The sequence below is a fragment of the Camelus ferus genome, chromosome 17 (assembly GCF_009834535.1).
Source record: "Camelus ferus isolate YT-003-E chromosome 17, BCGSAC_Cfer_1.0, whole genome shotgun sequence".
NCBI lineage: Eukaryota > Metazoa > Chordata > Mammalia > Artiodactyla > Camelidae > Camelus > Camelus ferus.
Window position 1 is genome coordinate 26,986,511 of NC_045712.1, and position 16,932 is coordinate 27,003,442.

Genomic DNA, 16,932 nt, shown 5'->3' on the forward strand with positions numbered 1-16,932 from the left:
CAGGCTCTCCCTGGTTTTCCTGAATAAAGGACATTTTTTAAATTGAGCTGAATTTGTAAAACCTATGCCACAAAAGCAAATTAACCATGAGCATAGTTTTTTACTAGCTTCCCTGATTTGGGAAACACAGTTTCTTATCTTCGTCATCAATATTAACACATTTGTTTCAACATTATTTAAGTAACAACCAGAGTTTTCGTGGTACTTTCATACATTAATTTTTTTTTAATATTCATTGATATTAAGGTAACTATTGTCTTAAGTTTCTAGTAGTAACTAGATCCTTACTTAAAGTAATATAACACAAGAAATTTAGGTTGAATTAACTAAAAGTAGAAATTAAACTATGGTACCATTATAAAAGAATACAATTCGAAATTTGACTAGTTTCTTAACAGAAAAGAATTTCAAAAGGTTAAAAACACCACAGATGAAAGGTTGATAAGTGTAATTGTACAAAATTTGAAAACTTCTGAATGTGAAAAAAACCTTTTTCCTTTAGTTATTGTTGACTAAAAATGTTTAATCTGAAGTTAATTATGAAGAATCAGTGAGATAAATAGAGAGTGTTAGTTGCTCTGTAAGATGTCTTGTCTAGATTCTTCAATAATTTTGATGTCATTTAATACCCCCCAAAAATAGAGGCAGGGATTAATAGAAACTGGAGATACAAATATCATATATAATGTGAAATCCTTCATCATGTTCCAGATTTGGGAGAAAATTCTATAAAGGACATTTCTTGGAAACTTGGATCCATTTGAATATAAACTGTATATCAGATAATATTATTTAAACATAATTATTACTGTTTACTGGTAGCATAAAAAATGTTCCTGTGTTTTGACCTAAAATAATGATTTTTGGCATTATTGTATTAGCAAACCCAGGTTTTTCGGTGGAATCATTTGCAAAACCTTTGCAAATCTGATAAGAATCAGAGCTAATTTTTTAGTAGTGAGAGTAGTTAAGAGTGTAGGGCCTCTAGCTGGACTTCCTGGAGTTTTATCCTATTTATATCCTATCCACAGTACTGCCTCTATAGATAGACAGACAGACAGACTGACCTAGTAACCTCCCCCCCTAAAAAAAACCAAACTAGTTTTTTAGATGTGTGATCCTAGGATTAGGTAAAACAGGACAAATAAGTAGCAGGCTGCTGTGGGAAAGGTTTTGGGCCTTCTATGAGTTTATTCCCTCATCTGTAGGAAGAAGGAATGAAATTTGCTATCTCATCAGGACATTGTTTGAAGGTACCTTAAGAACTGTGAAAGGCTATTTTTACTTGAAATTTGTTTTCCTGCTCCTTAAAATTGGATCGGCTAGCTTCATTTTCTGTGACCTAATATCAGAAGTTTGAAAGCTGTTCCATATCTCTCTGTGGTTCTCTTTCTCTGAACTTTGACTTCTTTTCTACAGGAAGATGAAGATCCTGGCAAAGGTGATCAGAGTCGGTCACTGGACGCTGGTGAAGATAATGTGACAGAGCAGACCAATCACATTATTATTCCTAGCTATGCATCCTGGTTTGACTATAACTGGTGAGTGGGTCACTTTGTGAACGAGGTATTTAGGAGTGGAAAACTTTCCTTGAAATTGTATTCTGCTCACGTCCCCTCATCAGTAATCACTGTCACACGGGATGAAGGGGGATGGGAAGTGATTTTATTTTAACTTTGAAATGTGTTCTTTAAAACAGCTTAGGGATGGATGTTAGGTTATATTGTAATTTAAAGTTACAAAATTTGGTAAACTTGAACCTAACTCATTTGGAGTCATTTATAGTTCAGATAGGCAAATGCTTGAGTATTTAAAAATTATAAGGTACTGATGTTCATTATATGATTTTTAGAATACTGAATATATAAAGAAAAACTCATCTTACTGCTCAGTAATGGCTTATGTTAATTGGAAACAGGAGATTTTTCAAGTATAAACCTTGGAATGTGAAAAAGTTCAAGAAAACAGACCTCCTCAGCATCCTCCCTGTCATTTACCACGACCATTGTGGTGTCATTGGAGCATGGTTAGAAATAAATGCAGCCTAGATATCTTTTTTCTTTTTTTTTTAATTGAGTTATAGTCAATTTACAATGTTGTGTCAATTTCTGGTGTACAGCACAATTTTTAGTCATACAGGAATATACATATATTCATTTTCATACTCTTTTTCACCGTGAGCTACTACAAGATCTTGAATATATTTCCCTGTGCTATACAATATAAATTTGTTTATCTACTGTATATATACCTGTCAGTATCTACAAACCTCAAACCTACGTATCTTATTTATTGATTACTTATGAAGTGTAACCTCTGCATCAGGCTGATTTTTATTTGATTGGTTTTTTATTTTTAATTTTATGTCCCAGAACTTACCCCTCCAAATACTGGCATTAGTTTCTTTAAAGTGCATTCATTGGAAGGTTGTATACATAGTCCAGTAGTGCTGCCATTACTCAGAGTATTGTGGTCCTGTTTGGATCTTTTGCCTGTTTTCAGTGTTTATTACATTATCGTTTTTAAGGGTAGATGTGATTTTAAATGTATATATGTGTTTAAAAGTCAATTTAATAGAATAGGGTGAGTGGTCTACTTGAATCATAACTATTTTTGTCCAAAACCAAGAGATACGGCTCTAATATTGAGACTTTTCAGCAAACCTTTAAAAACCAACTCTGAGTGCTATTTTGAAATGTTTTAAATAAGTAGATACTGAAAGATAGTTAAGTATATAGCTCTTCTTTGAAAGTCAGTCATTGATTATTATGTCAAGTTACTTTTAAATTTGGAAGTTTCTTTATTATTATTTGTAGTTACAGGTTAAGATTCGAATGGCTTAAAGGACACACTTGAGAAACTAGCATTCTTTTTTTCTCAAATTGGAAAAGGGGAAAATCATAATAGTAATTCATTTTGTAGGTTTTTATAGGTTATAGAAACACTTCCATTTGCATGATGACCTTTGCAAGTCACAAAGTGTGCTGTTAGATGGATAGTGGAGGTATTAGTTACAGCTCTGACTTATGAATGAGATAACTACTGCTTCAGTTGAAGTGTTCCAACGTCACAGAATTGATAATTGGAAGAACTCAGGTTTTCTGATTCTGAATACCCAACTTCTTTTACTACTTGACTCATTTCAGAACCTAAGGAATCAGTTGCCAGTACAGCAAACATAGCTTTTGAAAGAGAAGGTACTTGGGATTAAACGTTCTTGTGTGTTTTGTTTTTGGTGAATATAGAAATTGTTTTTGTGGCCTTTTTTGTAACAAAACAATGAGAGGTATGTTAGAACCAGTATATTGCTTACAGTTATCTTTTTATAGCAAAACTTGGAAAGTCATTACACATATATCTATAGAGCATTAATTAATCTTAGAAGTAATCTTCCTAGGAAGTTTTCAGGTAGTTCGTTTAATTTATAGTACTACCAATTTATATTAATTGGTAGTACGTGTTCAGTTTAGACAGTTTAAATATTACCAAATAATGAAAGAGTGCTTCTAGTTTTATTCAAAGACTGTTGATTTGCTCTTTCCCATGTAACCAGGACATGTTGCATATCTGGAAAGCCACTGAGAAACTAAAATGGGTCACCAGGAAAAACTTTTGAGTAATATTTGTGTCAAAACCTTTGTGCTAGATATACACTTGGCTCATTTGTGAAGTGTTTTAGGCCTGATCATTTCACATGGTCTCTATAGTGCTTATCACCTGTAACATTTTATAAACTTATCAGCACCTTTACCTAACGGTTAAAAGTTAGTTCTGTGGTCTTTTTAAGTTTCTGATGGCTGAACAAAAAGGGGCATTAATATTAAGAGCATGAGAAACTGGTTATTGTAATTCCATTGTCTTTTGGACAGCCATTCATTTCACCAGTTTGTTACTGTGCCAAGTACTGTGATTTTTGTCAGCCAGTTTGCAGAGAACTCTTCCTGTCTTGTGGCTCATCATCTAGTCATGGTGTGCTATGACAAGAACATAATAAAATCTAAAACATTCAATGTGTTGATAGTTCTTTTTGAGTTTGGTTATGGGAATAGAAAAACTACATTAAGCATGAAGAGTGAGAAAGGGAAACCTTTAACTATATATTATATATAACTATTATATATATTACACATATATTCTTTAACAACATTATTACATGCTGTTAATAAATAGGAACTTGTGCAAGCCAGTTAAATTTTGCAAGTAGTGCTCAGTTTTGGGTTTATCCTTTTTACTTTGAAAATTAAATGAACTTAACTAAAATTTTAGAATATTTTTATTTTTCAAAGAATTTTATTTTTTCCAATTCTTTCCTTTTTTTCCCCTTCAGTATTCATGTAATTGAACGGCGTGCTCTTCCTGAGTTTTTCAATGGAAAAAACAAATCCAAGACTCCAGAGATGTGAGTGAAATATAAAGATGTAATCTTGATATTGTTAGATATTTTAGTGGGGCCAGTATTTAGAAAAATGAATATTTGGATGTGTTGGGCAGGCAGTTCTTAAAGCACACTTCTTAGTTAATCTTTGCTGATGTGTGGAAGTTTGTAAATGTTCAGAACAGTTTTTCAGCTACACAGCATTCCTTGCTTCAAAGGAAATTGTTTGTTTCAAAAATTTTTTTCCTAAATCTTGAACTACATACACGTCAGCTGTGGCAACCAAAGATTGAATTCAATAACAAGTGTTCACTAAAACCAGTTAGGTTTCTCCCTAACAGTTCCCACCTCGTGAATGCATGTGTGTTATTGATTACATGTATTTATCTATAACCTAGGGGAAAATGAAATCTTTATCTTATTTTCCTGATGAATGACTTGTAATTAAAAGAATGTCAAATATGGTATAACTTCATCTGAATTGATCTTAATTACATAAAGCATTGGAAACAGAAAAATTTTTTATTGGAAAGAAGACGTTCAAAAGTATTTTTGCCTTTGCCACTTGAACCTTAATTATGTATTTCCAGAAATCTTTGCCCCTAAAATAGATTCACTTCTATCATACTGTAGTTACTTTTCCACATATTACCTTCATAGAGTTATTCCATTGTCTGTTAAACATATGTGATGGCACAAATAGATGTCTTTTGTTTTAAATCATTTACGGAAGGATAATTTTACATATAAAGCAAATGGCGTAATACAGAAAATTGAATAATAAATGTTTTCTGATGGTAAATTATCTATGATAGTTTGAGGTTTTAAATTTAGATGTAAAAGCAAATTCCAGCCTTTTCATAATAAAACTGTAAGGAGTCATTTAAATCCAGATCAAAGATTTGGCATAAGAAACCCTGTTAGTTTTCTTGATAGTTTCTCCACCTATTTGGACATGGTATATTCTCTTGGCTAATTTGCCTATTGCTAGTATTTATAAGTACTTAAGATTCTTGACAGTCTTCTATTTAAAACCTTTTAGCCCATTTAAACTTGTAAATTCACCTTTCAGTCTGTTTATCCACCTGTCCTTATACTGGACCCTTTTTGAGTAGTATACCTTTTCTACTCTGATGTAGCTAACTATAAGCTGCCACAGTTTTGCTTTACTTTTGTGGCAGGAAATTTTTCTAGGTCTCTACTTTCTTAACATACTTGTTTTGAGGATTTTGTGGCAGAAATGCTTGGGTACATTGTGGAATCTGCTGTGACTTAGAATCTCAGTTTTCTCTTTTTTTATGTCTTGTCTTAACTCTGAATTTGGTTTCATAGGTTCTGCCTCACTGAGTTCTCTGAAAAACTGCCAGCCAGAAAGTATATAGCCATTGTCAGAGCTAAATCCATATGTAGCTCTAGGAAGAGTATAGAAATGAAATACAGCATATGCTAAGAGCATGCATTCCAGAGTCACCATACTGCTGAATTCTAGCTCTACCAATTACCTGCCTTGTGGTCCAGGACAAATTCTTTAATCATTTATAAGTGGAGTAATAATAGATCCTACCCTGTAGAAAGATAGTAAGGGTGAAATGAATTAACCACATGGAAAGTGCTTAGACCTATGGCTGACACACAGTATAAGTGCTAGATACACAGTAGTGTAGTCAGGGAGACAGCCTGAGTAACTGTGTTATTTGCAAATTCTGCAGGCAACTAAGGATTTATCAATTCACTTCTGTGACCAAGTTTGTGTTTATGTTACTTCATCTTGACTTCATCAGACGACTCTATTTTACTTGTTACATGTTTGTAAACTGTTGTTTACATGTTAGAGATTCTTACTCTGAGTTCCACTCATGACTAAATACTCAGTGTCGTATCACTGTTGTTTTTGTATTGGGCTGTTGTCTTAACTTTTTGTTATATTTGGTTGTAAAGAATATTTAAATCTTGGCTCTATCAGTTTATTGTTTCTGAAAGGATATGTATTCACCTTACAAATTTTGTCATTACTTTTTAGATACCTAGCATATCGAAATTTTATGATTGACACATACCGCCTAAATCCACAAGAATATTTAACCAGCACTGCTTGTCGAAGGAATTTGACTGGAGATGTGTGTGCTGTGATGAGGTAAAAATATCTTGTTTTTTTTTTGTTGTTGTTGTTGTTGTTGTTGTTGTTGTTGTTTTAAGATATTTCACTACAGGTGGTTACTGATACATTGCTAATGTTTGGTTGATTAAACTGGATGTTTTCTTGGTTAATAAAATACCTAAAGCATCTTCTTTAAAAAATTTCTTTAAATATAATTTTTTAAAGTTACACTCATTTATAGTTATCACAAAATATTGACCATATTCTTTGAGTTTTACAATACATCCTTGTAGCCTGCCTCATACCCAGTAGTTTACACCTCCCAGTTCCCCACTCCTGTGTTACCCCTCCCCACCTTCCTACTGGTAACCACTAATTTGTTCTCTCTGAGTCTGCTTTTTTGTTATATTCACTAGTTTGTTGTATTTTTCTTAGATTCCACATATAAGTGATAATCATACAGTATTTGTCTTTATCTGTCTTTTATTTCACTTAGCATAATACCCTCCAAGTCCATTCTTGTTGCTGCAAATGGCAAAATTTCATTCTTTTTTATGGCTGAGTAGTAGTCCATTATATGTATGTACACCACATCTTCTCTACACATTCATCTATTGATGGACACTTAGGTTGCTGCTTTCATATCTTGGCAATTATAAATAATGCTGCTGTGAACATTGGGGTACATATATCTTCCTGAATGAGTTGGGATTTTTTGTTTTTGTTTGTTTATTTTGTTTTGTTTTTCAGATATATACCCAGGAGTAGAATTACTGGGTTATATGGTAGTTCTATTTTTAGTTTTTTGAGAAACCTTCATGCTGTTTTCCACAGTGGCTGCATCAGTTTACATTCCTACGAATAGTGTGTAAAGGTTCCCTTTTCTTCACATCCTCACCAACATTTGTTATTTGTGTTCTTTTTTATGATAGCCATTCTCTCAGGTGTGAGATGATATCTCATTGTAGTTTTGATTTACTTTTCCCTGATGATTAGCGATGTTGAGCATCTTTTCATGTGCCTGTTGGCCATCTGCATTTCTTCTTTGGAAAAATATCTATTCAGTTCTTCTGCCTATTTTTTTAATCAGGGTTTTTTTTTATTTGTTTGTTTTTTTTATATTGAGCTGTATGAGTTGTTTATATATGTTGGATATTAATCCCTTATCGGTCATATCAATTGCAAGTATTTTCTACCTTTCAGTAGATTGTCTTTTCACTTTTTTTTTTTTTTTTTTAAGATTTTACGTTTTACATCTTTAACTGTGTAGTCAAATCATCAGATGACCAGAGGTGGAGATTGTTGGGGTGGGGAATGAATAAGTTCTGTGTCCTAAATCTGTCTAAAGAAAAAACCCAAAATGTAAATCTCTTTTTGTGAGTTTGGTCTATGTGTGAGTTCTTTCTCCATAGACCTGTGTGAGCGTTTGTTCTCATTTCTGTGATTGAAATGGTTAGGCTTTATAAAACTAGATTTGGGGATGTTATATTATCAACATTATTTTGAGTTTGTAAAAATTCAAACTCTCAAATCAAAATTGTCAATTACTTTGTGATGCTTTGTAGCCTACAGAGAGAGAACATGTTTTTTTGTTACTGTTTTTAATGAAATGTAATGATGGTTATGAAGAAGAAGAGATACCTTCTCTAGATGTTAACATTCAGAGTTTTATTCTTTAGGGTTCATGCCTTTTTAGAGCAGTGGGGGCTTGTTAATTACCAAGTGGATCCAGAAAGTCGACCCATGGCCATGGGACCTCCTCCGACTCCTCATTTCAACGTCTTAGCTGATACCCCCTCTGGGCTTGTGCCTCTACATCTTCGGTCACCTCAGGTAAATTAGTGCTGCCTTTTCTTCAGGTCTGGGTGGTAGCAGACAACCACTTTAGCATTCTTATTCAGGAATTAGTATCATAGTCATATAAGAGTGCTGTTTTTTAGTTGATTGGTTATGGGGTTTTTTTATGTGTTGTAGATGTTTGAATCCATAAGAATATTTAGTGTTTAAGATAATGCTTTCCCATTAACCCTGAGACTCTCTGCTTTATCCTATAATCTATGTTACAGATTAATTTTCATACCCATGACTCCCTTATCACTTCTCCCATCAAAGACACTAATAAAAAAGCAGACTTATAAATCTGTTAAATTGTTTAAAACTTCTTCCCTTTCCTAACATTTAGAAAAGGGACATCCATACACACATGGTTGAAAGGATAGTCAACTGGATTATGTATACCGTTCAGTTGGAATAGCACAAATCCCATCTACAAATTGCCCTTCATTGTGAAATATAAAAGAAAATTTGTTGTCTGTTTTCTCTGTGACTTAAAAGAGACAGGAAAATGTTTCTTATATGATGAAATTTTGTTAGAAGTGTAGTGTGAGATGGGTTTTTTTTTTTTTTTTTGTAGAATCTCCACCAGGAATGGTTTAAGTGCCAATATTAAACAGTCTTAAAAAGTTCTGTTCTCTTGACTTTGTAGAGGTTAATACAGCCACTTATCATTTATCTGACTCATAGGTTCCTGCTGCTCAGCAGATGTTAAATTTTCCTGAGAAGAACAAGGAAAAACCAATTGATTTGCAGAACTTTGGTCTTCGTACTGACATTTACTCCAAGAAAACTTTAGCAAAGGTGAGGATTTTTTCTAGGGACACATGGACTAGAATCTAGCATGTCCTCTCCGTCCTTCTTTTTTCTAAAAAGCATTATTTTCCATAAGAAACTTAATTTAGTTTCTGGAGGTAAGCTTTCTAATTAAATCTGATGGCATTTTGTAAAATAGTCACTTACCCTTACCTGTTTTTCTGTATGGTTAGAAGATAGGTATTTAAAAATAACTATGATTAGTATATTAAAGAAAATATAAGGAAAGTGGAGAATTTCAACAGAGAATTGGAATATATAAAAAGAATTAAATAACTATTGACTATTTGAAAATATACCTGAAATTAACCCACTTGGATGGGTTTAAAAGCAGGCTGGACTCAACAGAAGACAGGATTAATGAACTCAGGTTAGTTGATCTGTTGAAACTGAAAGACTTAGAGAAAAAGAAGCTGTTTGTAGTTGAAGGCACAAGACAAAAAGAGTGTAAGACACATGAGATTTAGTAAAAAGAATTAATATTTATCATTACATACCTATAAAGAGAAAGAATGGCATAGAAGCAATATTTGAAAATTTTTCCATAACTAATGAAAGGATATCAACTCATAAAATAAGAGGAACTGAGCACATTGAAGTTTGGATATAGAGAAAACCATGCGCAGGCACATGATGCTTAAACTCTTAAAGCTAACATCATAAAAGCAGCCAGGGAGAGTGGGTGTAGGGGTGGGAAAGGACATATTATATTCAAAGGCATAATGTAAAAACTGATGTCTAACTTTTGAAGCCAGAGGACAATGTAATAACATTTTAAATGGCTGAAAGAACTGTCACACTCTTAAGATTTGTAAATTTTGTTGTATGTATATTATATACCTCAATAAATCCAGAAGAAAAGATTTCCAAAATCGTGTAGAAACCCTGGCCCTGATGAAGTTATGCAGCTCTACCTCATCCAGTTCTAATCAAGAGAAAAAATATTAACTGACTTAAGCCAGTAGGAATGGAGAAAATCCTTTTCATACTTTGTGGCTGAAAAGTTGGGAAATGGTTACTGTGGACCTACCTAATAAATGTCATTCATGCCTCGGTTATATAGATCTTCCCTATATTGGGTTTTTTTTTTTTTTTTTAATCAGAATTTAGAAATGTTGATGAATTTTGCTTCTCTCATGTCTCTAAATCTGACTCTTGGTCATTTCAGATGTTTGTTCATTAAAAGATAACCTTTGTTTGGTTCTTTTAAAGTAATCCTCAAGGAATCTGAGCAATATATTGGAAGTTACAGCTGTATCTTTCTCATAAAGGCATATTTTAGGACTTTAATTCTGCAATTCTTAGCTTTCTCTTTCATTCTCTCTAGTAGTTATTCTTAGCACATTTTTGCAAGTGAACAAATATTCATAATGATATGGACTGAAGATCACAGAGACCTATTAAATTACATTTTTTACTTGCAGAGTGTAGCACAATGTGCAGAAAGGTTGTCAGGTGAATTGAGAAACTTTATTGACACAAAGAAGTCCAAGACTGTAGAAATTTTCTCTTCATTTCTTAAATTGTAATCCATCAGAATAGAATTTTCAGAGAAAGGATAATATGTTAGAATGTATATTTTGAATTAGTAATGTATGCCGCTAAAGAATGATGTCAGATATACTACACAACCAGTCCTCTGCATGTCTGTGAATGGAGTAGGGTCTGCAAATCAAGAACTATGAATCAGTTGGAGATTTTATTAATCAAGAGATGTTAAAATGAAATAGTACAAAACTTTTGCACTTGGAATCAAGAATCTGCCAGAGTGTTTTATATGTAGTACAGTTTGTCCTTGAATCTTGGAAAAAGTACTGCCTTTAAGTTATACCAAATTTTTTTTTATGTTTATAATATTATATAGCTCATGCATAGTATAACTGTGCCATCCATTGTCACTTCAAAAGGTATTTTTGAATAACAAAATAACAAAATAGTAAAAATATGTCTAAATAGTCCTTGATTCCTTGGTAGACAGCAAGAAATCTTTGAATTAAGTCAGCCTTTCTTTTGGGAGTTTAGGTTTGTTATGTGTTTTATTTCTGTTATTCAGGGACTTGTTTTGATGGTTTGCATAAAACAGTCCCCAGAACTGAGGAAGAAACCCCACTGAGCTCCACATTCAACCTTTATGAATAAGTAAATAATTTCTGAATTTGTTTCTTTAGAGTAAAGGTGCTAGTGCTGGAAGAGAATGGACTGAACAGGAGACCCTTCTACTCTTGGAGGTAAGGAGGTTACTGATGGGGCCTTTTATTCACATAAGAGGCAGTTGCTGGGTTTCTGTGACTGGCATTTTAAATACTCCTTTGGAATTTATTCTGAAAATTTTAAATCCTTGTAATGAGTTATAATAGAATTTTCTTGGACTGTTAAAATTTAAATATGCTAGAGCTGACATGCTTGCTGTTAGTAGGGGAGATCAAGCCTCTATATGTGTTATTTTGGCTCAGATTGGGGTTCTTTTTGTTTGTTTGTTTTTAATCTTTTGCCAACATTGTTCAAATACCGGAGCTTTGACAAAGTAGTCTAGGTTTTCTAACTCTAGAAATCTGGAAGATCTGGCAATTCTGGGCCCTCATTCACACATAGCAGTAATTGACTGGCCTTGAGTAACAGATGTTACTTTGAAATAGGGCATTTCTTCAGATTCCAGTTTTTCTTAACTTAGCCCACCTCATTCATTGTAGATTAGTTCCCTAGTGCTTGTATGCATTTGAGTGTACAACCTACGTATTTCCCCAAAGGATTTCAGAGCAGTAGCTGAAGATACCTGCCACTGACAATGTTAACTTTTTTATGAAAGCAGAAGACTGTGGTAAGCCAGTGACAATGCATAGTATCTCTGTCAACCAGCATATGGAATGCTTATTTGAGTTTCTTCTTGTCTTTGGAGATTCTTGCAAATCCTTATATAACTAGATCTCAGAATTATTTCTGCTCTGCAGGTAGGAAAAAGAGAGTATTTGATTTCATATTTATCAACCATTTCTGAAGAAGGACCATTTGTTTTTAGCTGTAGAGCAATTGTTGTGGTAAAATGGAGACTATATGACACTACTTAGTATTTGTGGATAGAATGTGGGAGCTAAATTAGGACCAAATGAGGAAGTTTATTGTTAAATCTGTTTGAAATGCTTTTGCCTACATGGACTAGAAAGTCTGAGTAGCAGTACATTAAACCAGCAGGACATTTGTTTTTTGTTCAACTTGATTTCTTCAGATTGGCAATTCCAAGATTCTTTACACTGCTCAATGATATCATCAGGTCCCTAGCTTTTCTCTTGTTTTGTTCCACCTTCCTTAGCTGTCCACATTGTCTCTTTGTGTGCCTGTACTACATTAAAACTTGACCACTCATAGTTTCCTAAAGGTTAGTTGCCACCTGGAATCCATTGGTCACTCTGTCACTAGTAATGGATCTTTTATCCGTGTATGATTGCATATCTTTCATTGATAAATTGGAAAATACTGGTTTACTGAATTATGCAGATCTTTCAAATGTTGATACAGTTCATTATACAATATCAAAAAATCTTGGTAGTATTGCTACTAATCTTATTAGAAAAAGTCCTTTAAGTAGTAGGACGAGCTTATGACTGATACATATTTTGCAGAATTTTAACTTCTACTTAATCATTGGCAACAGTCTATCAGTTGTTTTCCTGGGAGTGATATTTTTGAGAATCCTTGTTCATTTTTGAGAAAATATCTGCCAGATATCTGTGTCTGTAAAACCATGGTGTATTAGCCGTTCATTCTAGTAAAAATGTTATTCAGTGAAAATAGTAGCCATGTGAGCTTGAAACTCAAATGGTTGCACAAGTGCTTTTCCTTTAGACAGCCTTCATGCTTCGAGAGTTGATATTTAGTCCTCTTCTGTACCTCACATTTCATAGCACTGCACATTAAAAACACATGGATTTAGAAACTTAGATTTAGTAAAATTAGTAATTTTTACTGTTTCATCAAGGAAATGTTTAAGTTGGCTCATTTTGCTTTTGCAAGTATGTGGCAGTGAGGAATAAAGTGACGGTTAAAATAGTCCAATGCCACTGTCTTGATTCATGCTAAGGGGCCAGTGGTCCACCCACCATTACTTTTTTACCATTGTACATATGTCAACATAACGAAAAAGGCAATAATGTCCTAATGCTATTCTGAAAATGATTTTGTTTCTCAGTCCCCAGATATGGTGCTCCATGGGTCTCCAGACCACACTTTGGGTTCCGCTTTCTGTGTTGCTTTAATTTGGTTTTAAAGTTGTTTCAACAATTGTGGTTCTTTCAGAAGTTTTACTGGTGTATTTTCGTATTTTCTTCTTTACATCCCTCTTTTACTTTTCCTTGTTCTCTCTTGTCAATCTCTCTCTCTCTCTCTCTGTGTCTCTCTGGATCAAAATTCAAAAAAGATTTGTTCCTTTTGAGTTTTTACCACCAAGTTCAATTTATTCTCATCTGCCCAGTCAGTGTCAGTGATTTGCAGAGAGCTTCTTTTCTGAGCCCCTTTTTATTTATTTCAGGGCTGTTTTGTCCAGTCATATTTGCCATGGATGTTAATTTAACAGTTCTCAGTACTTGCAGGAGAACATACATAATATACTTTTGTGTTACTGTTTAGAACCTATGGGCTCTGGGGAGAAGTTTAACTGTGCAGCACAAATTGGAACAACAGTCTTTCTGTCACTTCTTTCCTTGCTTCACATTGATACTCAAAGTTTTCTCCCATTCTCCATTTAAGATTAGTGGATAGTAAACACAGACTGGAGCTGGGATGGCTGAGCTACTATTTACCCTGAACATATCCAAGAAAACCACAGTATCCTTACACAATAGTGCATTTTCTCTCCTGCAGGTGGAACCTGTACAGTCGTTGATTTTTCTTTTAAACATGCAGTTGAATCAGCAGGTGTTGTCTGTGCTTACACAAAGAAATAAAAGGCTTCCCAACAGCATTGTTTACCACTAACACCTCCTATTTTTATCATTTATCAGTAATTAATAGCTTAAGAACATGAGTCAGATGAAAAAATTTTAAACTTATAACCAAAAACAGTCAATTTCTCCCTAGTAAATAGATAAATCTGGAAAGTTCATTGGAATTTATTGTTTACCCCCCCCAAATCATAACATTTTATTGGACAAGTATATCACACAGGCAGCTTCCCAAATATTTGGGGGTTTTGTTTGTTTGTTTTTTAACTTTTCAGCAAGCCTAAACCATATTTGGTTATAAGTGAATTGGGACTGTAGGAAAATAAAGGAAACCAAACCAATTAAGTTTAAACTACCTGGGTTTTCTTAAACTCTGCCTAAAGCAAGCCCCTCAGCCATGGGCGAGCGTGGCACACACCGCCTGTCCCCCTCCTGGTGCTCCACCTTCTCACCAGGGAATTAGCAAGACCACGCTGGCTGGTGAGCACACTCAGGACGAAGTGACCGTGGGACCCAGAACGTCCCAGCCTGAGACCCTTGTACCTGGGTTCACCTTCATACTGGATTATTCTTGAGAGCACCTCTTATTTTAAAAAGGCCTTATTTGATATGATTTCTTATTAAACCACAGTTCTTAATTGGAATGCTTCAGGCTGTTATCTTTGGTTGTATTCAGTTCATTGTCTTACTATAAATAATGGAAGTATAGTTACAATTTTGCAAATAACCAAAGTGGAATCTATACATTGGACAGATGAATGCAGTTTGGAAAAGATCCTTTGGTAGAGAAGAAGGATATTAGCTTAAAAAAAAAACTGCATTAGATCAAGAAGATGAAGGCTTGTTTGAGTAAGATTTCATTCGTAAAATGTGTGAAGAATTTCAGGTATTCCATCTGAAAATGCACATCTGAAACCACAAAGACTGGTAACTCAATCCTTACGGCAGTTTGAAAATGCACTGATAGAATCAGGGTGTGCCAGAAGGAAAGAAGAGATGGTGCCATTCTATTCCATGGTGATTAAGTGGATTTTTTAAAGAGACTGTCACAATGTCTTTTAAGTCCACAGCTGATTGCAGTGTTCTTCCTGGTCATTTATAAATGTCCCTGGCTTTGAAAGTGATACAGCTTGAATCTGTGAGTGTGTTGGTTCTCCCTGGTTAACTGCAGTCATTCTAATGCCTACTCTGCTTTCTTATGCCTTGTATTTATTTTCTGTTTGATAATTAGTGGACATAAAATCTGCAAATAAGATCTGTGAGGGTTATTAATGCTTGTTTATCACTAGATACACTTCTCAGGTATTTATAGTGACTAGATTGTAGAAACAGTAGCATTCAAAGATAGTAAGCAGCATCAAAGGTTTTCTTACAGTGTACGTGCACTTGATACATCTGTGATATGCAGCCCAATAAATATTTTTTCTGTGTAATTTTATTTTTTATTGAAATATTGTTGATTTACAATATTAGTTTCAGGTGTACAGCAAGGGGATGCAGTTATATATATTTTTTCAGATTATTTTTCATTATAGGTTATTATAAGATAGTGAATATAGTTCCCTGTACTATATGTTAAATTCTTGTTGCTCATCTTCCTGTGTAATTTTGAATTATACTTTAGATGAATATGTCTTCTAATAAAAATCTTGTCATGAAGAAAAGTGCTTTTTTTTTTTTTTTTTTTGTAATACAAGGTGTTTTTGGCTTTTTTTTTACCACTTGGAGTCTTGGAAAAGTCACATTCCTTTCCTAGGTTAATCATCTATGGTTAAATTCAGCAAATTTTAATGGGTACTGTGTTTCAGGCACTGTGGCTGACACTACAGATTGAGATGGCTAGGCCACAGTCTCTACAATTAAGGAATCTGTGGTCTAATGGGTGACAGAAACAGATTAAAACCCAATTTGAGGTGTACCCAGAGCACAAGACATGCACAGAGGAGTGACTGTGGATGAGATGTAATGGACAGCTTCCTGGGAACAGGATGCCTGTGTTTTGTTCTACTACATGATGTTTCTAGCACAGAACAAGCTACATAGGCACAATACTTATTTGGGGATAGTGTTTTGGGATCTGGGTATCCTGGAACATTAAAGATTAGGGAGGTGAGGTAGAAGAGGTAACAGTATCCCAGTCATGTTGGTCTTAATTCCATAAGATAATGATGAACACTGACATAGTTCTAGGCAGGAGAGAAATAGTGTCCTGTGTGAAACAGACTTCACTCTAGCAGCAGGAAGAAGAATGGATTTAAGTATGGAAGGACAGGCAATTTTAAGAATCCAGGTGAGCAGTGGAGAAGACCCTAGTGATGACAGGAGGAATGAAGATGTGTTATAGTATTATAACATGTCTCCTAATAGCTTTTCTCTGTATGTCACCCTTCCCCTCCTTCCCAACCAGTTTGTCACCATGTTCTGTTTTGAATACACCTCTTCAGTCTGCCCCTCTTATGTAATGCTACCGTCAGTTCCCAGGCTCAGAAACTCACTGCTTCTCAGCCTTGTGCTTTTCTGGATGCTGGCTCTTGCTTGAATTATGTATGACTATTCCTTAGCTTTATTCTGGAAAAAAAACTTCTTGAACTTTCTTATTTTTCTCTGGCTGAAGGAAATGAATAAAGGAAAAAAAAACTTTTTAAAATAACAAGTTTGTTTGAAAAGGCTATACTAAAAGATGTCAAGAAAATCTCTACCCCATAATCAGAAACTTAGAACCATCTCAGTTATGTTTCTGGCCCTAGAGACCCTAGTGAGATAGATTGATTTTTATTTTTTGTTACAGTCTGGGCTTTTTTTCCTTTCCTTTCCTTTCCTTTCTTTCTTTCCTTTCTTTCTTTTCTTTTCTTTTCTTTTCTTTTCTTTTCTTTTCT

At 34.2% G+C, this 16,932-nt stretch overlaps 1 protein-coding gene across 2 annotated transcripts in view; it reads left to right on the forward strand.

The window, feature by feature from the left end:
- The window catches only part of SMARCC1 (SWI/SNF related, matrix associated, actin dependent regulator of chromatin subfamily c member 1), a 136,871-nt gene that overhangs the window by 60,979 nt on the left and 58,960 nt on the right, over positions 1-16,932 (forward strand). For both annotated transcript variants that reach the window (XM_032458623.1, XM_032458622.1), the window contains exons 14-19: positions 1,420-1,541; positions 4,328-4,399; positions 6,396-6,509; positions 8,153-8,306; positions 8,997-9,110; positions 11,291-11,350. In XM_032458623.1, the coding sequence (XP_032314514.1) occupies positions 1,420-1,541; positions 4,328-4,399; positions 6,396-6,509; positions 8,153-8,306; positions 8,997-9,110; positions 11,291-11,350 (636 nt within the window). The remainder of the gene's footprint in view (positions 1-1,419; positions 1,542-4,327; positions 4,400-6,395; positions 6,510-8,152; positions 8,307-8,996; positions 9,111-11,290; positions 11,351-16,932) is intronic.